At 45.2% G+C, this 26,881-nt stretch overlaps 1 protein-coding gene across 7 annotated transcripts in view; it reads right to left on the bottom strand.

Moving 5' to 3' along the window:
* The window catches only part of PIEZO2 (piezo type mechanosensitive ion channel component 2), a 365,197-nt gene extending 347,124 nt beyond the window's left edge, over positions 1-18,073 (bottom strand). For 4 of the 7 annotated variants that reach the window (XM_084780682.1, XM_084780685.1, XM_084780683.1 and 1 more), the window contains exon 1: positions 17,146-18,073. In XM_084780682.1, the coding sequence (XP_084636808.1) occupies positions 17,146-17,209 (64 nt within the window). In that variant the 5' untranslated portion in view covers positions 17,210-18,073. The remainder of the gene's footprint in view (positions 1-17,145) is intronic. The other 3 variants (XM_084780684.1, XM_084780686.1, XM_084780688.1) reach the window with 1 other exon arrangement.
* Positions 18,074-26,881: the final 8,808 nt, after the last annotated feature.

Raw genomic sequence — 26,881 nt, 5'->3', positions numbered from 1 at the left:
TTTGGGATTCTCTCTTTCAGCATTGCCAATTCCCTCCAAGTATTCGGCTCTCTCTGCCAGCATTGTCTCTCATCTGCTTGACTGAATAAAGTGGCTAGGAGTGTGGGATAAGATAAGCCAACAGCAACAGCAGGAACTCTCCACAACCCCGACTCGGGGCTTCCCAAGTAATTCTCACACCCAGCTGCAAAGGACAGTATAGCCTCCTGGAAGATAGACAGGCACGTACATGACCAGTTGCTGCCAGCATCTGTGTGACAAGCCTGGTTACTTCCCCCAAACACTCCAGTCAGTATTTATTTCTGAACTTCTAATTTTAATTTTTAAAAAATTTTTAATTTGGGGGTTATGGCTAGGAATAAAACCCAGTGCCTGGTGCAGGCGCGTTCAACTCTTTGACATTGCAGCACAACATGGCTGTCTTCAAAGCTCACATTCAAGCACTATTCAGACAAATGAATTGCAGAATAAAACATCATGCTTTAAATAAATTCATGATCCTGTGCTGGGCTGTGGTATCCGTGGCTCTATGTGGCCACACACGGTGGCCTTCTATGAGCTGCAGGATGGAAGTGCCTGCCTGGTACAGGCTAAGCACACATGCTCTCCAGCTCTAGCCCTGAACTACCCTAAGCCCCTGCATTACTCCTGGATTTAGCAGTCAAGTGCTCAGGACACTAGGGACTGCTGAGTGAACGCTCCATTCAGTCTGACTCCCACCCACTGCAGGTGACTAGCACAAGGAATGGAGCCAAACAGTCTTCCACACAAACACTGGCCATGATGGTTTAAGGCATTTGGGCTCATGTTTTGATATTCCCAGAGGTATCAGCACTATGTGAGAGAGACAGCTTTTCAGCTACTAAAAACAAGGAAATCCCAAAATTTGTGGACAAATGGATGGAACTAGAAATGATCATACTGAGTGAGTTAACCCAGAAGCAGAAAGACTCACAGGGTATATACTCACTTATAATTGGACACAAGTCCAAAAGGTATGTCCCATGGAAGTCTTCACTTACTAGGAAATTGGGATAGATGTGAGGACATACTATTGGAACTCTAGGTGAGAGAAATGTAGGAGAACGGGGAAATGGAAGGATCCAGAGGGTCCTAGAAACCTACAAGAAGAACATCATGAAGGGTGGATCTGGGTCCAGGGGGATTTGCTCAAACTACTGCACCAACCAAGGCAATACATGCAGTAAACATCGAACCCCTACAGAGATCTAGCCAATGGACAGGACATTCTGCACAGTTGTGTGGAGAGCAGGGACTGACTCTGACATGAACTCTAGTTGCCCATATTTGACCATTTCCTCTTGATGGGGAGGCTGGATGGCACTCAGAGAAAGAACAAGCAGGCTACCAAGATAAGACTGGATAGCCTATGACCACATAGTGGGGGAGGAGGTCCCCCTTGGTCATAGACCTAGGGGAGGATAATAGGGTGAAAGTGAGAGGAAGGGAGGAATGGGAGAATACAAGTGATGGGAGTAACAGTTGAGTTGTAATCTGAATAAATTAATTAAATTATTTTTTTAAAAAGAGAAGGACAGCTTTATCTACTGAATCATCTCTGAGAGTGTTGTGGGAGATAAGGGATGCCTTACCCCTGCCCAGTGGGACTTTTTCTCTATCTTGTTCTCCAATAGGGCTATGGCATTGAATTGTAGCAGACAGAGCTCATGGAGCCAGTCCTGTGACTGCCATCCTATTGGCCCTCAGCCTATCAGAGAGCCTCTTCCCACACGACATCTCATAGCCCATGACCCACAACACTCCTGACACACACAACAGCCACCATCAGCAACCACCACTCTGAGCATTACGTGGACATGTCCAACCCATGGCCTGGGGACTGCAAGTGACCAAGGGTAGTTATGAATTTGGTCAAACACAAAATCCTGTGCTTACTTAGAGCAATATAAGACATTTTGTGGTATTCTGTTTGTTGGGCTTGTAACTCAGTTGTGCAGTTGTCAAGTCTGAACTCCGTAGGTAACAGCATCAAAGGTTCAGACATGCCTCGAACAGTCGCAGAGCTGGGAGCCGCACTTCATACATCAACTGCTGTTTAAATTAAATGTCAGCCTCACAGTATCTGTACTTAGTAAATGCATACTGTGTGCCAGATACTGCCTAACAGGAAAACACCTGCTAAATACATTCATTGGCTCATTCATTTTCATAGTACTGAAGACCTTGAAGACATGTTGGACAATTTTTCTGCCACCCAAGCTCTACACCAGTCTTGGAACTCACCAGATACCCTATAATATTGATATTATTATTACCTCTATTTTGTAAGTGAGCACATAGGGCATTGCACTGAGGGGCTGGGTGTTTACTGTTGCCTGGGCCCACAGGAAATGCTGTCGACATAGCATGGGCCAGGCAAAATTAGATTCTGAGGGTCCCAGAACAGACAGATTAGCCTGGGGAAATAAGAAAAGATGAAGGCAGACAGCAACAAGCAAACCCATTAGGATGAAAGAAACGAGACAGATGAAGTAGGTTTAAGTGGAGAGGGTGTGGGGAGGTGGGGAAGAGGAGCGAACGGGGTAGGTTAAGCACACCTAAGAACCTAGAAAAAAAGGTAACATGAGGGCTACTGCTTTGTAATCTCTTTTTTTAAGTATTAATGGCGGTATCCTGAATAGGTAAGTGTATAATACTGCTTCAAGAAGCTATGAGTTATTAAATGAAAATTCCAGCACTATTTACGGCATACCTCCTTATGAGCTATTAGTCAGAAAGGTCCTAGAGGCCGCACAACAACACAGGCTACTAACATTTGTCTCAGTTAGGGTTTCTATCACTGCGACTAAAACACCCTGACCAAAAAGCATGTTGGGGAGGAGGAAAGGGTTTGTTCAACTTACGCTTCCAGATGAAACAAGAACTCAAGCAGGACGGGAACCTGGAGGCGGAAGCTGATGCAGAGGCCATGGAGAGGTGCTGCTTCCTGGCACCACCCACAATGGGCTGGGCCCTCCCCCCTGTTGATCACTAATTGAGAAAATGCCTTACAGGTGGATCTCAGGTGGAGGCATTTTCTCAAGTGAGGCTCCTTCCTCTCTGATGAAACAAGCTTGTGTCAAGTTGACACAAAACCAGCCAGTACACCATTGTTCCTGACTACTTGCCCAAACTAAATTGTAGGTCCCTATTGCTAAAGGCACCACACATTTTATGTGTAGAACACAGAGAAATAAAGCTGGGATTGAACTAGAAGCTTTGTCCCTGACTGCTGTCTTTCAGAGTTCCATCTGGTGCTAAATAGGCTGCTGGGAGTTACCAGGAGTGTTACCCAGTTTTGTGCCCTGCATATTATAACACTGACCTGCCAGGTAAGATGTGCCCACTGGTGGAATAGTGGTATAACCATCAGGGTAACCAACCACTTTCTGACTGGATTTGAGGCCCATTCCGTAGGGTCTCATGCCTGGTACTGTAATCCTGCTCAAGAGCCCATTCCTGGGAATATCTTGGGTCCTAAGGTGGGGGACTACTACTGTTATTTTGCTAAATGAACATGTTTCAACTTTCTTATAGATAGTTATAACTATGGGCCAGTGCTGCTTCTCAGTTTCAGTGAGAGGAACATCTTTAATGTAATGAGTGGTAGCTAATACAGAAAGTCATAACGAGTCAGAGTACTGTGAATAATCACCTAATACGTGTTCAGCCCTAAATGTACCATCTAAAGCGTATCCTCCACAGTTCAGAGAACATCGAAGAAGATGAAGCAGAAAGAATGCAAGAGCTGGAAGATGGAGAGGGATGCTGTGAAATGCCGTCTCTGGACATGACATAGATGTGGGACTCGTAGACTCACAATGGCAGTGCTTATCTGAACAAGATGGAGCCTGCCAACGTTCTTCCATGGGTGACCAGTGGGGACCATAAGACCCTTCCCGCAGCTGATGAACCATTGGCAGTTAATGCTTGCTTAGGAAGAGAGAGCCATTTTCTTGAGGGGTGTAAGGGTTGATAAATTACCCAAGCTCCGTGCTCATGTAAACAATCCTAAGCAGATTCAGTGGACAACATACAAAAGAATACTTGAAAGAAAAAGGAGAGCTTTCTGGAAACTAATGCTCCAACAGGAGTGGAAGACAAATAAGAGAATACTAAAGGGTTGAACCATCAAAATACATATATACGTGCATGAAATTGTCAAAGAACATTTTTTTAATTTAAAAAATATATTGAAATTCTATGCAAAGAAAAATTACTTCCAAATATTGTAGCACTCAGTTCCTAACAATAGTTGGCTTGGCAGGAATGTCAAACACATTGCTGGATCCGTGCTGAGCTACACACTGCTGGATCACTACTGAGCTACACACTGCTGGATCACTACTGAGCTACACACCGCTGGATCACTACTGAGCTACACACCGCTGGATCACTACTGAGCTACACACCGCTGGATCAATACTGAGCTACACACCGCTGGATCACTCCTGAGCTACACACCGCTGGATCACTACTGAGCTACACACTGCTGGATCACTACTGAGCTATACTTCTACAGACAGAATTCTTAAACACTTTTTCAGAATCAACCCCTGTCTGTGCTTTAGCTCTTTGAGAGAGAAAAATCAAGCAAGCAAAAACATCTCTTCTGGTTCTATCAAGGAATGAGATTAACAGGAAGTGCTGACAACTAAATTGGAAATACACAAACAAGAAATGCAATAATTCCTATGGACTTTTACACTAGATTTTCTTTAGATTATCCAACATTTTTGGGGTGGCAGCCAGAAAAGAAACCTAGAAAGCAGTTACACCAAAAGTAAGGAAGAGATAGGAATCAAATAAAGGGCAGACATGTCTTTCCTCTGACATCTGAAGTAAACAAAAGCAATGGCTATTTTAAGGCAAGTGCTGGGAGCATGCAGTCTCCCATTACTGTAGGGTTTGATGACTACTGGGAAATGTACATAGATCTCAGGAGGGAGAAATGATGAAAAGAAACAGAACTACTAGTGGAGTATTAAAACCTCACTTCATTTTGACTTTAAAGAATGCATTCCATGCATATTGAAATGTATTAAGCATCGTGACGGCACGGCTCACATTACAGACTCTCCAAGGTTTGCTTGGCCAGCGTCTTTCCTTCAAAAAGCAGCACTACATGTGAGATAAACATTTCAGGACTAGATCCCAACCTGAAAATCTAAGTAGGGCTGGACTGCCTTGAGCATCCCAGTGTTGCAATGGTCAAATAATCTCTGGGATTCGTTTCCCCTTTGTAATAGTCTTGAATTCCTAATTACCCAGCCCCCACCTACCAAGGGCTAGGATTAGAGGTGTGTGCCACCACACCAGGCGGGTATCCAACTTAACAGCTGCTTTTAAGGACTGGGTTCCATCCTTTAAAACAAAGAATATGGTAGAAAACCAATATATCAAAACTTGCATTCAGGCTATCAAGGCTGGTCTTCTACATATGGTAGGCAGGTGGTATTCTACCACAGAGGTACATCCTCAGCGTGTGTGTGTGTGTGTGTGTGTGTGTGTACATTGTAACATTCAGAGTCTGTAACTAACACATATATGTGTAGGTGTGGGTGTGGGTGGGTGTGATATCCCATCTAACTGGGGCTAGCCTTGAATCCGCCACCCTTCTACCTCAGCATCCTGAATCTTGAGATACACCCAGGTGAGTGTGGCATAATGTATAAAAACAGCCCAAAGCATTTCTACCTGTAGCCCAGGGAAGCACTGGGCGAGGGGAGTGTGGTTAGACAGGGCCATCAGGGAGGAGAGCTTGAATGTGACTCTGAAGAAATGCAGGAGCCAAGGTCACGTTGCTGTGGATATTATTTCTGAATAAGTTTGCAGTTACTAACAAGCAATCCTAGGGAACTAGAGGTCTCAGCAAAATACCGAATCCCAAGAAAACATCCGCACTCTACGGTATGCCTTTTTTTTCACACTCTTGTAATCTGTCTCTAACCCTTTCTCCTGCCTGAAGAGGACTGGCCAGAGCTGTGTGCCATGGCAGGGCTGTCTGCCTTGCAATAGCAGAGCTGGCACTGGCTATGAAGGTTGTACTGCTTGGCAGTTAGATAGACATTGGGCACCAAGGCCAATGGGAGGGGTCTGGATACACCCAGTGTGAGCAAGTACTTAAATGTAATTTGAAAATGGAGAAGAGGGAAGGGTGGGGCCTTGAAGGACAGAGTTTATACTCCAGACACTTCTGCAGATTCTGTGTAGCCTTCCCAACACTTCTAGGGATGACAGACTTATGTAGCAAACAAAGATCCTAAGCTCTATAGTACCATTGTAATACTACACTGATTAAATCAAGCATTTTACTCAAAATACATGTTTTTTATTCAATTCTTTCTTAGATAAGTCTATCTCTATAAGCTCACTCAGCCTGGGTCACTGTTACAATAGCATTTGGTTTTCTTTTTAAACATGAGCTATAGATGGTAAAAGTCCTATATTTCCAGGACATGCTAGGGCCTTCCTGGAGGGCCTTCCCCAGCACAAAGAGGATAGTGGGGGTCTTTGCTGACAGGGAGGACCACAGAGGAGATAAGGAGTCAGCAAGGGGAAGGAGTGAGCCAGGCACGATCATCAGGGGACTCTTGTGGCCAACTGACTAGTAAATGGGCCTTTTGGGTGGTTCTGACTCTTAACAATCATCCTGCAGATTCCAAACCAAAGGTGACCGTGCAGTTTGTTGCACTTCATGTCCATCACTGGTAATGAATTCATAATCCACGTGACTCCAGAGAATCAAAACTAAACGTCTAAATCAGAATGTTGCTCCTTTAGAAACTGACCTGTACATTTCTAACTCAAGAAGCCACATGGTTAAAAAAAAAAAAAATCCCTAGCAGTTCCTAGCCTTTCTTTAAGGGCAGTGAAAGTAAGATGTCCCTAAAAGACTAGCAATGGTGGTTTGCAGCCACGCCCTTCGCATTCAGACGTGATAGGCAGAAGTAATGCTGTGGGAATCGTGAACATAAGGTGAGACGTGAAGCCCTTGAGGAGCAGAGAACAAAGGCACATGGTTCATTACTAACGGGATCCAGACTCGCTCATTAGGCCACCAGAGTAGGCCCCTTCCCCCTGAGGACTCTAGTCTCCCTGCAGTGTCAGAGCCAGCTGCAGGAAGCAAGCAGGTGCAGTCTGGGGAAACAGAGAAAAGAGGTGAGACAGACGACACAATCTTGCACATAACTGTAACTCATTTCCATTGTGTTTCAGTTAAGAAAAGAAAATCACCAGCTTGTTAAAACTCTGTCTTCCTCCTCCTTTTCTCTACGTGTGGCCAGAAGTGCTGACCTGAAGGATTCGACCACAAGAGAAAACAGATCGATGTGTGTGGTTCCAGAAGAGCTAAAAGCATTTCTTAAAAAAATAATAATATGCACTTCAAGGATGTTACTTGGGTCAAACTTCACATTATCAAGTGGGTTTTTCCTTCTCTGTGCTCTACACAGCAGGTAGCAGATATTAGTCGCCGCAGTAGGAAGTATTCTCGCTCATGAAAGGTACGGTGGATAAATTAGCCTGTTGTGAGGTTTATAGTCAGGAACTTAGAGACTATTGAGTAGGAGAAGCTAAGCGGGACCTCTACGTCAAGATTTCTGATATATTCAAGGGAAAAACTAGGGCTGAGGGCCAGCTCTTTAGAGTTCTTGCTAGACATCTGCATTGGTATAATCACGTTTAATCTTTTCAGCGGGAAAAGCTACAATTTACAAAGATGGCCTAAATGTCTGCTACATATCAAGACATTTAATGAGAGGGTACAGACAAGGACCACAAGTAGACCTTAAACTTGCAGGTGCATAGAAGAAAAGATTAGTCCTAAAAACACAGCAGTGTGGCGAGTATGAACAAGGTGCCAGGTTAGGCTGTGGGGACAATGGTATGTGTTGGGAAAGAGTTTTAAAGGAGAAAAGATGTCAGAGTTAACATGTCACATCCAAGGTTACAATGAACAAAGCCACGGAGACCTTCCAGTGGGTGTGCAGGCCAGCACCAGGCTCAGCTTTCAACAGGCTGTGTTCCAAACTCTCTTTGTGCTCCGTAACTGCCATAAGTGTTGAGTGGAACTCTATATTGTCTGCCCATGAAACTGCCTTGCAGGTGGCAAGCGGGTCTTCAAACCAGCCAGTATATCTCCTTAACATGTAACAGTGACTCATGTCAGTCTAGAGTATTAAGAGCTCTTAAATAAAGGCATCATTCAAAGGCCTTGCCATTCAGGGTCATCTGAACTTACTTCCTGTAAGTAGGAGCTTACTTCCTGTAAGTAGGAGCTTACTTCCTGTAAGTAGGAGCTTACTTCTTGTCATCATCTATTCATTTTGCAGATGAAGTATCCAAGAAGCAGAGATGCTCCATAACGTGACTGAGGTCACACAGCTACATGACAAAGCCAGATGTGTGGCCGCCACACAACCCAGCTTTTCACCCCAGCAAAATAATGTCAAACGAAGTTTGAAATTCTGACAAAAGTCAGAAACCATGTGCCATCAAGATTTGTGTGTTTGATTTCCTTAATGCAGATCCGGCCCTAGGAAGGGTTTGCCACTTTCTCAGTTGGACTCTTCTTAACGAACCCCAAATATCTATTAATACCCCGGCCCCTAATAGTCCCCTGATATATAGATTATCCCATATTCGCGTCTTAGACCTCTTACCCCACTCATCTGAAGTGTATGCAAGCGAGAGAAATACAATAGCTCACACTGATATATGGCCAATGAGTAGTCGTCTTAGCCCAACCCAAGCATTTGCACCCAAAATGAAGAGAACTATTTTCAAAGGTAAGAAAGAAAATATTGTGACTGCTACTGTCTCCTGGCAAGGTCCCTCCTAGTGCTTTAAGGGGTTTTGGGTGTGTAAATTGCTCCGGCCTGGGAACCGGCTGTGGCTCTGTTTTGGTGATTCAAGCTAGACTTTTTCCTCATATGAACAAGATTTCTTCCACTTAATACAGACCACATCAGAATTAGTCTGTCTGATTCACTTAAAAAGCACCATGACCAAGGGATGTTGTAGACCTCTGTGAGTCAGACTCTCCTGATCCCCGTTTGCCTCCGTTCTCCATCAATAGAAACAATGCACCTGGCCTTCTGCGGCTAAGTGCTGCCTCTCAGCGCTACTTTCTAGAACCCCACAGTGCCTGGTGCAGTGAAGGGTCCCCAGCTCAGAGGCAATTCTCTAACTTTTGCTGCACAAAAGTACAAGCACTGGGCCCTTGATGTGAGATGGGGCATGTTCTAAGTCGGTTATCCAGACTTCTTCATTGCCATGTGAAAGAAATAATGCTGGCTTCCACTAAGGAAACCGGTTTAGACAAGAAGACTCCAGAAGAAGAGAACCCAAAGGGTAGCCTATCAACTAGAGAAAAGACGCTGACCAGTAGAAGGCAGGAGTGACAGTTTTCTGGGCTCACAGTAAAGCCATGTTGGGGGTGGGGAAGGCAGCAGGGGTCTGCCCAATTTGACTGAGGTTCAGGCAAAAATCCTGAGCCCCAAGAGAAGCTGCAAATCTACTCCTTTGAAGGATGGCATCTGGGCAGCTTTGAGCAACTCATGGGGTACACATCAGCTGTACACATGGTAAAGATGGGGAAAGGAGAAGGGCTCTTGAAGGCCTGCCTGCCGCTTTGATCTAGAACCTGTACACAGCAGAGAAGCCTGCAGGAGATAGGGAGAGGGTGTGTGTGTGTGTGTGTGTGTGTGTGTGTGTGTGTGTGTGTGTGTGATGTTGACCACACTGGAGTAACGCTGGATGTTGGCTTTCACATCTGAAACAACACAAGGGGACAATCACCTCAGTTTGGGTCATAGAATCAGTAACTTCCTAAGAGTTAAGCAAAGTATCCGAAAAGTTCTTAACCCACAGATGACTGGTGGAATCACACCAGTTACTCAACAGCTGAAAACACACACACACACACACACACACACACACACACACACACACACACTTATTTCTTATAAAATGTATTTAAGACTCAAAACTTCATATACAAAAGCAGTCCACTGTGTCCATGCAATATGAAAGCCCTGCTTTCATGCAGGTTCATTTCCAAAGCAGAAGTTAAAAACCAGCAGGTGATAACCACAAAGTTTTACCATCCTACCACAAATGGAAGAGAAGAAACTGGGTATCACCTAGGAGATGTTGAAACCAGCTTAAACTCGTCAACTGCATTATATACTATACTTTGGTTCTAGAATGTTTCCCCAAAAGTATAGGTACTGAAGGCTTGGTCTCCAGCTGGTGGAGTAACTGGAGGTGGTGAAGTAACTGGAGGTGGTGCAAGGACATTTAGGAGGTAGGGCTTAGTTGGAGGAACTTAGGTCACTGCAGTCCAGTTTTTGTGAGGACTCTAGGAGCCCTGCCTGCACTTCTTTGTTTCCTAACTACCATGAAGTGAGCATCACTTTACATCCCACACGTCCTGCTGCCACAGGACCAACTGAACAAGGAGAGGAAACAGAAACCAAGTGAGACAGAAAGCTAATTGAGTTTTAAAATTATTTTGAAAAAAAAAAAAAGAAAATTGTGTTATTGCTCTAAAGTTTTGAAAACAATTTATTCCTAGCAAAGGACTAGGGGTGTGGCTCACGGGTGGAACGCAGCTCAGCCTGGGAAGATCTCTGCCTCTCAGAACAAGAGCACAAAGCCTAGCAAGAGGTGATGGGTCCCTTAATCTTTGGGCAGTTTAAGGATGTCTAGAATCATTCAAAGCTCCGAGTCAGTGCCTCTCCAGACAGGATGCCATGTGCTTTGGGTCTCCTCTTCTTTTTGATTGTGCCTTGTCATGATGGGTCTGGTGACCATGTAGACACTGAGAAATATAAGAAACACCAATGCTGATGGCATGCCTTTTTTTTTACATTTATATCATTTTTATTTTATTTGTGTGTAGGGGGCTTGCTTCTATGTACCTGGTGAGGTCTCAAGATGGTCTTGGAACCTCTGTAGCTTGAGTTGCTGTGTTTGTAAGCCACCTGACATGGGTGCTGGGAGCCAAACTCCAATCCTCTGGGAGAACAGTAAGTGTCCTGAATCACCCCCCCCAAAAAAATTCTTAAATGTTTTCTGTTTAGCCTCCATTCAAATGGAACATTTTCTTTATTTGTTTGATCCCACATTAAACTGAAAATTTAATGTTTCTAATATATCACACACATAGTATCCTCATATTGTTATTACTCTTTTTCTAAGGTTTATTTTCTTTCATAGTGTGTGTGTGTGTGTGTGTGTGTGTGTGTGTGTGTGTGTACGCGCGCACGCGCACGCGCGCGCACACGCGCAAATGAATGCAGATGCCCATGGAATCCAGAAAAGAGTCCTGGGTCTCCCTGAAGCAATAATTACAAATGGTTGCGAACCACCCATATGCGTGCTAGGAACTGAACTCTAGTCACCTTAAATGATCAGCAAGTGTTCTTAAGCATAAAATTCTCTCTTCAGAGACTTAATACCCTATGAGCATATACAGGGGGAGGAAGTCTCCCTCAGGAACAGTCATAGGGGAGGGGAATAAGGGGAAAATAGGAGGGAGGGAAAAATGGGAGGATACAAGGGATGGGATAACCATTGAGATGTAACAAGAATAAATTAATTAAAAAAAAAGAATTCTCTCTTCAGCCCCTATTCATTATTTTTTAAACATCTAGGCATACTTATACTGTTTATCCTAAGTTTTTATGAATATTTGTGCAAAGATTATAACAATCTACACAGTGTGACTATGTAACTTCAAACATTAGCAGTACAAGGACTAAACAGAAAGAGTTTCACTAAAAAAATTAAAATCACATCAAATAGAGTGTGAACATAATGTCACAAAGACAAAAATAAACACTAGCAGTACAATCCTAGACAGAATGTATTGATTAATTAATAAGAAGATTGGTATCTAAAACACTGCATTACAGTGGTGAGAAAATCCTGGCTATTTAAAACCCCTACCTGCTACAAACACACTCGTCTTTGTGGCTCAACTCTATAAAGGGGCTAAGTTGCTTTGCTCCGAACCCTAGTCTTCCTGTGTCCTCCTCGTGGCCCAGGTCACACCTGTTAGCCTGGGAGTTCTGAGTGGGCAGACCAGCTTTCCTGATTGCCTTCATAAATGTAACACAGCATCCTCAGTTTATTAGGCATGGCACAGGTGACTGCACACACTCCTACCCAGAAAGCAATACTCCGGACTCCATTCTACAGGGAGAAAGAGAAAGAAACAACTCTAGAATCACATAGAAACAGCCACAGGCAGCGCATGATCAGCTGGCAACATGTCCTCATGGAAAGGTGAAGCCCAAGGCAATGTGCTGGTCTCTATTTATGGCTAAACACACTTCCTACAAAGCAAGGTACCCGCATAGAGTTCCAGCCCACACATCTCAGGTACCAACCACTCTTGCTTATCTGGGTTGAAATATTTTGTTCTAGAATTAAATCATAAGTGTCTAAGCTTGTGATTCTCATATTCTCTCTCTCTCTCTCTCTCTCTCTCTCTCTCTCTCTCTCTCTCTCTCTCTCTCTCTCTCCATCCCTCCCCCTCTCTCTCTCCCCTCACTTTGGTTTTTTGAGATAAGGTTTCTATGTATAGCCCTAAATGCCCTGGAACTCTCTATATAGACCAGGCTGGCCTTGAACTCACAGAGATCCACCTGCCTCTGCCTCCCAAGTGCTGGGATTAAAGGCATATGCCACCACCATCCAGCAAGCCAGTGATTTTCAACCTGTGGGTCATGACCCCTTGAGGGTGGGGTCACCTAAGACCATTGGAAAACACAGATACTTACATTATAATTCATAGAAGTAGCAAAATTACAATTATGAAGTAGTAACAAAAACAATTTTATGGTTGAGGTCACCACCAACTGCATTAAAGGGACACAGCATTAGGAAGGTTGAGAAGCACTGGTCTAAACCTTTCACTTCTAGAAGTAATTAACGGTAGTAAACAGGCTCAGAAGATGTGACCAAAATTAAAATTCTTGTCAATGAGTTCAGTGACTGCTTCAGCAACTAAAACCTCTTCCCACTGAGGACTATGACAACAGCAATCAGGCCAGCACAAACCACCTCAAAGGTTCCTAATGCTTAAATAAAAATTAGCTTCATTTGCAATTTTTGAACTGTGTACAATGTGACTTCAAAACAATATCTAATAGTGAAAATTTGCTGTAAGGAGAAATGTCAATAGCATGGATGCACACATATCAAAAGGAGCCCCATATTTCAAATCCAGCTGTTAGTTTTTGTCAACTTGACAGAAAACAAGACATACCTAGAGGGAGGGAATTGCCACTTTTAGATTGGCTTGTGGCCTTGTCTTATCTACGAGGCATTTTTGTAATTGCCAATTATTGTAGAAAGGTCGAGCCCATTGTGGGAAGAGCCATCCCAGACAGGTAGCTAAGCAAGCCAGAGGGCACAAGGCAGGAAGCACTGTTCCTCCATGGCCTCTGATTCAGTTCCTGCTTCTAGGCTCGTGTTTTGGGTTCCTATCTTGGCTTCCCTCCATGATTTATTTTAACCTATAAGCCAAATAAATCCTTTCCTCACCCAAGTTGCTTTTGGTCATTGAGTTTACCACAGCAACAGAAACCAAGCCATGACACGTCCTAATCCCTCCTAATCCTAGGATGACCTCAAGTCATTTGCTTCAAGATAAGTCGGAAGGTTAGCAAGGTGCTTCAGTTCTTAGAATATGCAAGGTCCTGGGTTCAGTCTTCAGCAACGGAAAAGGGAAAAAAGGGATGAATTGCAAATTGGATTCATACTGAAAGAAAATAAGTATGAAATGTATATGATCACCAATGATCAGCTATTACTATAATTACCATAGATTTCATATTATAGAAGACTTTGTCATTCTCTTTTATGTTACACATATGAAAGAAATCAAATGGCCAGCAAGTGGAAATAGATTATTCTGGAGATGTCTAATATGTCCACTGGCTGTAGAGATGGACACATCTGTCAGCAGATGTTCATTATGAACGGTGAACAACATATTCTAGTACAGTTTGGTTTGGTTGTTAAAACATAACACCTACATACAAGAGGCCCGACATCACTCATCACTTTCCTTTTAGTTTCTTGTTGAGGGCCAATTTATTAGAAGAAGAGGAGGAGGAGGAGGAGGAGGAGGAGGAGGAGGAGGAGGAGGAGGAGGAAGGAAGGAAGGAAGGAAGGAAGGAAGGAAGGAAAGAAAAGAAAGAAAGTTAAACACTGGGCTAAACACAAAGGCAGTGCCCTTTCAATATCACTCATTAATTGAAAAGAGTGGAGCACTTTTGCAGGAAGATGTCAACATCCCGTGGAAGAAAAAGGTTTAAAGGGAATGTGTGTGAGTTTCTCTAAGGGCACAGCTTTGAAGGCCGCCTTACCCAGATATAAAAATAGATGGCTAAAATGCAAGATCGATTCTAATGGCACGCAGATGGTTGTGCTCTCCATGCCCAGGATATTAGGGAAATCTGAACATTTGATTTAGTGGCACCTTGGGAGCAAGTAGACCTAAAAAAAAAAAAAACCCTAGTAACCTTGAAAATCTCTATTTCCTGTAGACAGGAACCAAGTGCCAAAATAAGGTGATTTTTACCCAGTCTTCCTAAGGGTGTAATGGTTCAAGGTACCAGGCCTCTTAGGACCTGGGTCATCTTTCCTAAGTAACAGCCAATAAGCAAGGGATTCCTGGGGTGAGCCTCCGCAGAAGTTCTTCCCTCTCCATGCAGGGGTATCTCCTCTCCCCTCCATCAGTAGGAGGCTGATAGAAGTCACATGCTACAAACTGAATGCTTGTGCACCACTACCTACTAACACATACACACACACACACACACACTCACACACACACACATACACACTCACACACACACACACACACACACACACACACACTCACATAACACATAGCCACATGTATTCACACTCTAAGTATATAGTCTTACATACTCATATATCCACAATATGTTAGCATGCTCCCACATCTCCATAACCCACAGAGGTGTGGGAGTAAAATGCCAGCACACCTGGGCTGACTCAGCTCTCCAGGAAACCTGCAAGGAGGCAGGATGGGGCCAGGGCTGTGGCCCTACAAGTCCAGCTCCTCCAAAGAAAGTCCCAACCTCAGAACAGATTCCATCTGCATCCTGTGATGGGCCTAGCCCACTGACTCAAGCTTGCGAATGTGGACACAGCAGGGAAGGGTTGTGGAAGAAATAGGAGGCATGCTGAAGCTTGGACCACAGCTTTGAAGAAGTGCCCTTGCTTTTGCCCCAGGCCCCCTGGAGCCTCTGGACTATAGTACTTTTCCTCTGGATGGCTGAGAGCATTTGTCTCACTAAAGGACTTCAGGAATGCATCAGCAAAGTCTAATGGAAATCACACTCTGCAGCCTCTGGGGCTTGGGGGAAAGGGGCAGTGAACTGAGTCCTGGGGAAGCCACAACCCCAGATGAGACAGCAGGCAATCAAGGGACCATTCCAGGCTGTCATTTCACAGGGTGGATCCAGATGGCCACCTGTTTAGTTCTTCCAACAGTCACTGCAAACCTACTGCCCCAGGCAAGGCGCTAGAGCAGTAGGGGGAAGGAGAGGGTTGCAGCTGAGGGAGTGCAGAGAGAGCAGGTGGCAGGTTTAAAGCAGGGAAGAGAGCCCCTTGTCTTAACAACTAAAAGTCCCTGGGACCTAAGTAGCTTCCAATTAGCAAATCCGATTGGCTAGGAGCCAGGTGCATCCAAGAGAGAAGACAGAAGCAGAGGCAGCACCTGTGCCCCATGCACATAAAAGAAACCTCTTCGAAATCAGTCACTTTCAAAACTAGCAGAAGAAGACGTTCACGTGGGCTCTGAGGATGCTGCGCTCCTCCTACACACCAGAACAAAGATTGTTGACCAAATAGCCCTGCCTGTGAACCTGGAAATTCACAGCCCAGGTCCGCACCAAGCTGTCAGTGCAGACCTGGTGCAGCACCAGTTTTTTCCTGCAGTTTTGAGCACCTAGGTCTCCCAGAGGTATCCAAACACCAGAAACTGCCTTTCAGTTACCTGAGCAAAGAACACATTCAGCATCCACAGAACTCCCAGCTGCCCAGCTCCGTCAAGGTACAAAAAACAGACCAAACAAACAAAAAGAAAACAAAACAAACAAAAAGGATCCTTTTCGTGAGAAGGCAAGGATCTCTTTGTAAATGCAACAGCTTGGTACTGTGGTATATTTTCCAGCTCTTGTGGGAGCAGAGGGAGCTCTGTCATATTTAGGACTAGGACTAAATGTTAGACTCGGCATAAAAACTTGTAAAGTCCAGCAGCTGCTGTCCCCTTAAGACCTACACCTTCCCCTAAGCCTCTGGAGCCACTGAGGAGGATGAGGTGCTCCTGGAGGGACTTTCTTAGTCTGGTCTGCCCCAAGGAGTGAATTCCACTTTCTAATCCTTTAAATGTCCTGACAAAGCTGGTGGAGCCAGGAGAGCAGATTAGGTCAATGCTCTACACCCTTAGCACCCAGCCCTTTTTTGTAGTTAATGGAGGTTGTTGTGGGAGTAAAAATAGAGACTCATCAAGGCAGCTTCTCCGCCCTCATCTCTCCTTTTCTTTTTACTACTGTTGGAACTGTTCGCTTCTTCTGTTTGGTTGTTAGAGTGTAGGCTGGAGGAGGAGAAATGGCCGGAGTCCCTTCTGGCCACACAATGTGCTAAGCGTCTGAGGACTCTGGAGAAGGGTGGTGGTGGGTGTCCTAGTAAGTTGCTGTTCTTACAGGAGGGAGAGTCCCTTGTCTACAATCACTTTCCAGCCGTACTAGCATCCTTTATACACAAGTCCATATTCCTCTAGAGGTAGTCCACGAGAGACAACATTCAACTGAATGGATCCCACAGCATGCCAATCCTGGTTACTTGAACTGACTCAGAAAGACCCTGGTCCTACGCCCTAAATTGCCAAGTAAGAGTGCTGGACTGTCACATTCCAATCAGTGGGAATCAGAAGCCTCTGACATTCAGATTGTGCCTCAGGCTCTCAGAACTAAATCCCAGAGCTCTGGACCCCTTCAGGTTGTTAGAAAGCCCTCTCCCAGGCCCTCTCCCTCCTGTCTTCTTTAGTCACGTCCAAGAGCACACCACACTTACCTACTGCCAGGCAGATGGGGAGCAGCAGCCTGAAGACCAGTCCACACACCACTTCCGAAGCCATCGTGTTGTGGGTCCTTGTTAGTCCGAGCAACAGGGCTACTCTCGAGGGTCCCTAGAGCTTGGACCTCAGGCCCATATCTGCCTAGGGCCTCCTGAGGCCGGTGGCTCCTAGCCGCCCTGGCATCGCCTCGGCTGGTGGTGATCTCTCTGCTCCCGAGGGCACGCTCGACGGACTGGAGTCCGGGCTCAAGGTGCTCTCTGCCGCTGGAGCCCCTGTGGCCCGCCCATGAAGTGTGGAACCGGAATCCAGCTGCCGCTGCTCCAGGGGTCGCCTGGGAAGGAGCCAAGGGAGGGACACTCTGGGAGTGGTGAGGGATGGGGGCGGCAAGGAGAGGGGAGGCGATGAAGGAGGCTAGCTGTCCCCTGCCTGCTCTGAGGCGACGTTCGGGGATGGCCGAAAGTTTCTAGCGGAATCCCTTCCAAGCCAGAGTGTCGAAGCGGCGCAGCCCAGGCTCCGATGCCCACTCCGACTGTGGCGCTCCGGGTGCGCTCGGGAAGCAGAGTACTGGAGCCCCAGCCTCGGGGCGTATCGCTGAGCTGCTGCTCCACTCAACCTCAGCGGCCCCCAGCTTCAAGCCGAGGAGTACCCGGCGCCAGCCGCGGAGCGCGCAAAACCATTCTCGACACGCCTGGGTCCCGCTACCAGCCTGAGGGGATGTGATGCGGGTCCAGTCCTCACGCGAGGAACCACGCGAGCCTGGGCAGGAACCAAGACCCAGGCACTGAGCGCGGGGCGCCACGGCCGTGACTTCAGGGAGAAAAGAAAGTCCAGGAACCGTGCAGATGCCCCCGCATCCCCAACCCGCGATTGAGCAGCTTCAGTGGAGCCAAGCAGCCCCCGCTCCCCGGAGGGCGCGCGCTTCCCCGCCTTCAATGAAACTTTACAAGCTCTCACTCCCGGAAGGCGTGTCCCAGGGCCAATGGGAAGGCGACTCCTAGTGGCGCCGCGCCTGCCTATGCGTGCCTGGCGAAGTAGGTGCTGCTTGCCAGGGTGGAAAGCGCCTGCCTATGCGTGCCTGGCGAAGTAGGTGCTGCTTGCCAGGGTGGAAAGCGTCCAGGCAGCACCCCAGCTCAGCCAAAGGCCCCACCTTGTGCTCTTCATGTTTTGGGCTCTTCACATAATCTTTGTCTGAGCTTGCATCTTGCCATACTGTCCTCCTGTAGCGGCCATGAGCCTGTCTAAAGCCAGAGAATTACTCTAACACCTAAGGGAAAATGTACAAATCTGACACAATAGCTAAGCGCTTGGATGCCTTTGTGGATATAGCACCTGTGCTATGTACACACTACTCTTTGGCATTGATCTAGAAACCCAAATTCATCTGGGACCTAGCCTGTATCTAAGCTAATGAGAAGTTGCCACTCTGAATAGGTTCTAGGTAATTCTGGGTCTTTTTCAGATTGAGCAAAGAGGTTTAAATATGCACCTATATTAGGCACTTCCGGGAACTATGGCTTTTATGATAGTTTTGTTTCTTGCTTATTTTGTATTTCAAGACGGTGTGATGAGGCTGGGAATGTCCTCCTAATAACCTCCTACTTTCTTGTTTTACAGACAAGAGCTAGTCAAATCTGATTCTAGCAAGGAGGCTCCTGTGTCTCTGAGTCCCTGGCTCTATATTAGTTAAGAATGGAGTCTTTGTGCTGGTTTGCTCTGGAAAGTTCTAGAGACCAAGAAGGAAAAGATCATGGATACAAATATACTGACGACCACTCAGGACTGTTTGGTCCATGGAGAAGAGTGGCAGGAAGCATTTGACATCCTCTACCCAACAGTACTGGGGGGGGGGGTGCGTTGGGCTAGGTGTAAAAGCTGCAATGGTTGACCAAGGGGGTAGACCAATAAAAAGTGGGCAATTCTTGGTTCTTAGATTAACACCCTTTCACTTTAACCATATAACTGGCTCTATCTTTTCTGTGATACAGTAAGCTTCCACTTTGAGTTCAGGTGGCTTCATCAATTCTCTAATACAGTTGAAAGCTTGTGAAGATGCCAGGTAACATAGACCATCTATCTATATGTGCTGGTATCCTAAGGAAACCCCCACATGCAGGCAAGAGCCTAAAAAAGCAAGGCCTTAGAAAAGGAAAGCACCTAAACTACCAAGAAATGTTCTACACATTGTGCAGTGGTATAGTTTGTTCTTGGGTCCTAACAAAGAAAGGAATGCCCTTAATTGTAAATAACATTTTGTCAAGGCACGCATCCCATTTTCTCTGACCATTTCTCCGTGGTCCTTATGACTTTACCATACCAACAACTGTCTACATTTCCTTAAAATCACTACTTTGAGATACCCAGAGATGCAGCAGGACAAGCAGCTGTCTTAGCAAATACACTCCTTGTTTTCTCTGCCACACTGGCTGCCAAATGGACTTCCAATATCTGCCCTGAAGAGCAAGTTCCAGGTGTCCAGACAAGGTCTGCTGAAGGTGCTCAATCCTGCTTGCAGCTGGAACTGCCTGGAGAGCTTTGTGAACATAATTAAACTCACGGAATCCCTGGTTTAATTAGCCTGGTATGGGTCCACACAACATTTATTTTCAAAGCTCTCAGGTGCTTAGGTACATAGTCCTGTTAACAAACCACTCAGTCACTTCGTTTACCTATCAGAATCCAGAAAACAAGGATCCAAGGAGATTTTTGTACCATTGTCACTAAATCAATTCTACCCTCTAAGGCTGAATTTTCACAGGGATGGTACCTGAATATCAACAGCCAGTAAAACTGTTTTTGCCACTACTGTTTCCACTCATCATTGTCCATTGAGGAGCAGGGTCTGCTGTCTAGACAGGCTTATTCTTCAAGGGCTCACAGGCTCTCAACTGACAATTCCTTGTTCAGGTTCTCCCCTGATGTGCCATGCTGGGAAGGTAAGCCTTAGAGTGCAACGCTAGGCATGTTGTTATGATCCTTTACTGTAGGCTTAGCACAAAGAAGGGAGTAAGCTCGTGCCTGGGTCTTGCCTGATAAATGAGAGCTTCATCTGGTTGTTACTATCTGGGGTCTTGACTTTCTCACCTGGAAATAAAGTAAAATAATAAAACCCACCTGATATAGAGTGCTACATGTATAAGGAAAACATATACAGTGCTTAAAGAAATGAGATTTATTGTGTGTGTGTGTGTGTGTGTGTTTAATTTTTTTTGTTTTAGTTATATAAGCATTTTTCTGCATGTATGTATGTGTGCCCTGTGCATGCCTGGTGCCAATGAGGTTAGGAAAAGGCACCAGATCCCCTGGAACCAGTGCTACAAAAGGTTGGGAGCTGTTTTGTGCATGCTGAGAACCAAACCTGAGTCCTCTGAAGAAGTAGCAAGTACTTCTAACTGCTGAGCCATCGTCTCTAGCCTCGTGTGTGTGTGTGTGTGTGTGTGTGTGTGTGTGTGTGTGTGTGTGTGTGTATTCAGGTTCGGTTTAGTACTGTATTGGTTGACAGTGCCATTCAGTAAAAATTAGCTTTGGGATCCTGGAATCACAGAGGCAGTCAGCTGCTCAGTAAGTACATCATATCTGCTTCTCCCACTACACATTATAAAAAGGGGTTTCCGTTGCTCTGGCAGGAGGGTATGTTTAACATTAGAAGCACTTCCCCAGACAACATCCCACAATACTCAACCTGACCCCCGATGGCTGTAGCGCCTACACTTATCTAGTGCTTCAGACCGCAGAGGGTCTGTTTCTTTCTGACTTCAAATTCTCTCCCAATAGTTATCCAAACCACTTGTCATGAGCTAGCGAATATTCAAGAGGGCTGAATGGCAAGGCTCCCAAAAGCCTCACTCAACCAACCGGGAAGCCTCACGCCAACACATGCACACTGTGCAGTCATCAACACTCACCTCCGAATTGTCACGGAGTTCTCTTTCACAGGTTATGCTGGCAGCAGCATGAAATATACTACTTGGCATGTGCATACATGTGTATGTTTTATATGTGTGTGTCTATATATTAGCAGATGTGTGTGTGTGTTTGTGTGTGTTGGCATGTGTAAAAAGAAAAGTAACCTTAATCCCAGATGTTAATTTCCTCTATCAATCCATCCAGAAATGATCTCTTTCAGTCCCACCCTCTCAGGTATTGTTAGCATCTTTAAAGGGTCTCCAGAACCAGCTATTGTCGACGGGCTAACTTCATAAAGTGGTGTCTCTATGGAGAAAAGGAAGGTTGTCAAGCCAGCATTTTCTTCCTCCAATGAATCCTGCCAAAATCCATTGGCGCCACCCAGCCTGTGGAGAATGCAGCGCCTTTGCCAAAGGAAAGCAGATGCTTTCTCACACTGATGGTGTGTGCTTTCTTTACTGTATACTGATATAATATTTTAACATACACATCACTGTCTTTTCATAATAATTGTCATTGTTTCCTTAAGGGACAGTATACCTTTGTAAATTAATTCTATTAGTTAAACAGAGGCTGCCTTTCATACTTTAAAAAAAAAAACATGGAGACTGGAGCAAAGCACCTATAATACAAAACCATGAATTGCATTTCTTTTTATTTATTTATTTTAAAAGAATATTGTGCCTGTACTGAACAGATATGCACCTCTTGGCTGTCATTATTTTTAAATAATACGATATAATATGTATCTGTGACATTGACATTGTATTAGATATCCAAAATGATTTAGAGATTAAAGCAAGAAATTATGTATAGGTCACATGTAAGTACTATGCCTTTTTATATAGTGTTTGGAGGTCCTCAGATTTTGGTATGCATAGGTAGGGTTTAGAGGCAGTCCCCTATAACTACCAAGAGATCATGGCGGATTATAAGGCTACAATTTTTTAAGACTAACAATTAAAAATTTACAACTTCAGCATTTTCAAGTTCCTCAAACTTAAAGACTAAGTCTCTAATGATTTCTAGGGAACATAATCTGGTTCTGTTCTACTAGAAAGTCAAGCCATAAAGTGGTCTCTGAATAATGAACAAAGAAATCCACTCTTTCTGACATTTGACTCTTAAACGCAAACTTCCTGTTGGGTCTGCAGAAAACTCCCACGATGGCTTTTATCATAATTTGTGATATAATAGGATCCCAAATCTGAAGCCGGCTGATGTTTTCATGTCTGTTCCTCAAAAGCTTTCAAAAATTAACCACCTGACAGGTAGATACATCAGCTTTCTAACTGGTTAGTAAGCCTTGAGGCAATGACCCATCATTCCCTCTGTAAATGTAAATACTGCTTCCACATGAATTGGATTTAACTAGCATCCTTTCATCACACACACAGGCACGTGCGTGTGCACACACACACACACACACACACACACGCACACACGCACACACAGGCACACATGCAAACAGAATATATACTTTTGTTTTTGTTGTAAAATAAAGACATAGAAAAAGGAGGTGCAGTGCTGAAATTGGTGACTAGCATTGGGCACCACAGGCACCAGGTGGCCTACACTAAAATCTGAAAGGCGTCATTCATTATTTACAGCCTGCACCAGGAGTAGATTGTATCTTGGGGCTGCCTGGCTGTACTCTGTGAATTGGCTCCTGAAGCCTTTGAAGTGGATGGTTATGACACTGTTTTGCCCAGAAGGGGCCTAACAAACTCAGAGAAAGTTTCACAGGAAGATGCTCATATTTAGGGAATAATTTAGCAGTAAAATGTAATAATAATTTCATATTCTTTTTCATTTTCTATACAACCACAGAAACAAGAAAAGTCTGCATGCCCATATCCTATCAGACATTATAATTACAGGTATGTGTTTCAGGGTAATTGGGATCCCAGGTATATTGATCTGAAATTCCATCTGGACCCCTTTAGCAGTCACAAAAATGTTAATATTGCTGGTAAGTGCAGGCTCTTTACATATGTTGATCCTCTTAAGGGATTTCAGCCATCTGGAAGCACATGAGCAAGTACAAGGCCAGGAATGTCCTGCTCCTAGAGTAGGACCAGCAAGAGCCCTCAGGAACCATGGAGTTAGAAGTATCTTTTACTTCCCTACAGCGCCACCTTTTGGCTGAGTTTTTTTTTTTTTAACGCTCTTTCCTTCAGAGAAAGCCTGCAATTAGATACACTGAGCAGGCATTCATGGAAGCCAAAGGCAGCCTGATGGGCTCTGAAAATACAGCAGCAGGCAGAACCAACACAGCCTTGCCTTCTTAGACTGGCCACCTATTAAGGACAGGGAGACTTCTACCAGTAATTATAAATAGTCAAGTAAGTAAAACCTGTATGCAAAAGCATTAGGCATTGAGGGAGGCGGTGCTGAGGGGAGTCAAGTCTCTGGAGATGGTGGCTTCTTGCATCTTGCAGAATGACTACAGCTTTATCAGAATGTTGCTGCATGAAAGCAACATTTTCTCCGGGGACTTAAAACAGGATGGGGCCTAGAGTAGACATTGAGTATTTGTTAAATAGATACTTTGTCTAGATGGCAAGAGAAAGAAGGAAGGAAGAATGGACAACTCCAGAAAGGCCATGGAGGCTCCATTCTGTCCCCTACAGGTTCCGTGCAGCTGGATGTGTCAGAACGTACTGATTCCAACTCAGAGGTCATTTTCTTTGCTCTTTAGTTGTAACTGTCATGGGCACTAATTAAAGGCAAGCAGGATACTCAACACAGGCTGGCCTGACCCAACAACTCTGGTAGGCATGCTTGGAAGTCTCCTCTTTGCTTTTTATTCCTCAGTCTTTACAGTAAGGGGAAGGGAGGGGGAGAGGGAGAGGGGGACGGAGAGGGAGAGAGGGACAGAGAGAGAGAGAGAGAGAGAGAGAGAGAGAGAGAGAGAGAGAGAGAGCAGTCATAGTTCACATAGGGAACACTGAGAGACCTGCACCTCTTCATCTCTACCAACTCGTCAATAAGACTCTAAATATGTCCTCTGACCTTTCAGACCTTGTTTCCTTCCACTATGGGGCTGTCTATGAATATGTCTATCTATGAGCATAGACAGCATAGCCACACGTTCTCTGGCCTGCAGCAACACCACACCAGTGACTGCTCCTTCATAGGTCTGAAGGGCGATCATGTGGCCTTCTTGCTCCCAGAGGTGAGAGGGCTTAAATGGTCAGTTTAAGAGTAAGTTATGCTATCCTGGCCAAACAGCCCAGGTGTTGATAGACATTGAGAAGGAAGGGTCTACTATGGTTTCTCTATGGTCAGTGTCTGGCGGGGGTGTGTGTGTGAGGGCTCCACAGTTTGTGGGCCCCTAATGCAAAATAAAATGTGGACCCTCTGTTTTGGAGCTAAGAGTCTTAAAATATATATGGCATCTTTTTTTCTACACAGGTTTTCTACCACTTCTCTCTCTGTCTCTGTCTCTGTCTCTGTCTCTGTCTCTGTCTCTGTCTCTGTCTCTGTCTCTCTGTCTCTCTGTCTCTGTCTCTCTGTCTCTGTCTCTGTCTCTGTCTCTGTCTCTCTCTCTCTCTCTCTCTCTCTCTCTCTCTCTCTCTCTCTCTCTGTGTGTGTGTGTGTGTGTGTGTGTGTGTGTATGTGTGTGTGTGTCTCTGTCTCTGTCTCTGTCTCTGTCTCTCTCTCTCTGTCTCTCTCTCTCTCTCTCTGTGTGTGTGTGTGTCTCTGTCTCTGTCTCTGTCTCTGTCTCTGTCTCTCTCTCTGTCTCTCTCTCTCTCTCTCTCTCTCTCTCTCTCTCTCTCTCTGTGTGTGTGTGTCTCTGTCTCTCTGTGTGTGTGTCTCTCTCTCTCTCTCTCTCTCTCTCTCTCTCTCTCTCTCTCTCTCTGTGTGTGTGTGTGTGTCTCTGTCTCTGTGTGTGTGTCTCTCTCTCTCTCTCTCTCTCTCTCTCTCTCTCTCTTTCTCTCTTGCTCTCTCCCTTGCTTTCTCTCTCCATCGTAAATTGTCATAACATTTTTGATTTGCCATTTCATATTTTCCTAAGTACTTAAATTTAGCATGGGTTTCACCATGCTAAATTATATTCCACAATGCCAATTTTAAATACAAATACAAGATAGTTTGACACATATACAATGTCTTAGCTAATGCTCTATTGCTGTGAGGGGACACAACCCATGGCAGTTCTTAAAAAGAAAAGTATTTCATTGGAAGCTTGCTTCCATTTCAGAGGTTTAATCCATTATCAGCACTGCAGGAGGCATGGTGGCAAACAAGCAGATATGGTGCTGGAGAGGGAGCTGAGAGTTCTACAGCTGGACCTCCAGAAAACAGGAAGGGAGAGCCACTGGGCCTGGCTTGGCTTTTGGGACCTCAAAGCCCACCCTCTCCAAGTGCTGAGACTAAAGCACCACAACTGGCTGTTTTGCGCAGAGTTCTTGGGGTAGGAAGAGAGAAAAGAAAGACCCAGGGGAGACTACACATGCTTGATGCTGAATCCATTCCACCTGTCACAGCCCCTGTTTGATTTGACTTAATTAGCTTCCTCTAGAGTAGGTGTTCTCAACCTTCCTAATGCTGAGACCCTTTGATACAGTTGCTCGTATTGTGGGGGCCCCCCCCAATCACAAAATTGTATTCATTGCTACCTCATAACTGTAATTTTGCCACTGTTATGAATTGTAGTGTAAGTATCTGTGTTTCCAGATGGTCTTAGGTGACCCCTGTGAAAGGATCATTCAGTTCCCACAGGGACTGCGACCCTCAGGCTGAGAGTCACTGCTCTAGAACTTCCTTATAATGGGATGGGGGCTGGAAGAAGCTTTTGTGCTTTCTACAGTGTAACAGTGTGTGTGTGTGTGTGTGTGTGTGTGTGTGTGTGTGTGTGTGTGTGTGTAAGTGGAGGAGGGGCATCCAGGGGACTGTTTATCATTCTGTGTTCAAATCCCAGGCTGTGTACTCAGAACCTGAATGACCTTAGGTGGCTTACTTTAAATTTTGTATTTTGTTTTCCTTAGAATGAAGAAGGTGATGTGTGGCCAGAGGGAATAGTGAACCCCAGTCAAGAATCCCTCCAGCCACTTGAAGAAAGGATATGGAGAAAGGAGACACAGCTGCCTCTGTTTCCCAGCAGCACTGAGGTAGAGCGGTAGAGCAGTCATGAGGAAGACGACAACGTCCTGTCTTTATCTGGTTCCTTTCTCTTAAGAGTGCAGAGTGCTTCTCAGACATTATCTCATTAATTTGCAAATCATTCCTGGGAGTTGGGTAGGAATGCAGCCAGGGGAAAAGTTCCAGCTTACCACTTCACTAAGAACCAAAGGGGGGAGGGGCTCTCACCGGCTACCCAGACAGCACTGGTCTTGAACTTGCAGACTCGGAGGATACATTACATGATCTCTCATGTTTTTAAAATAGTTCAGAACTTTAGTCCTGGACGTTTTCAAAAATGGAAGTGTTGGGGGGGCACTGAGGGGGGAAGGGGGGTCCTCTCAAAAGTGAGGTTAGTCACAGGGAAATTGGATTTAGTCTCCTGCATGTGGTGATGAGAGGGCAGTGATTCCAGAACCACTGAAACGTCATGAGAATGAGGAAGTCAGATGTGTGCAACGTTGCCTGATGTAGCAGAGCAAGGCACAGAGTCAGTGTGGTCTGATTACCCCAACTGAAGACAGCTTAAAGAAAGAATATGCCACCTAAAACAAAAGTATTGAAAGACCAAAGCCATGTCGGCCAAGAACCAGACCCTGTGTGACGGAAAGGAGAGTGAGTCAGCACAGTGTTGTTGTCTATTAGCAATGTGGCTCCTAGAGAAAGCATTTCCTTTGACCCTTAGCTCCAGGCAGGTATACA

Source organism: Acomys minous (genome assembly GCF_964271855.1).
Source record: "Acomys minous genome assembly, chromosome: 4".
NCBI classification, from domain to species: Eukaryota; Metazoa; Chordata; class Mammalia; order Rodentia; family Muridae; genus Acomys; species Acomys minous.
The sequence above is the reverse complement of the archived record's forward strand: the minus strand, read 5'-3'. Positions and strand labels throughout refer to the sequence as shown.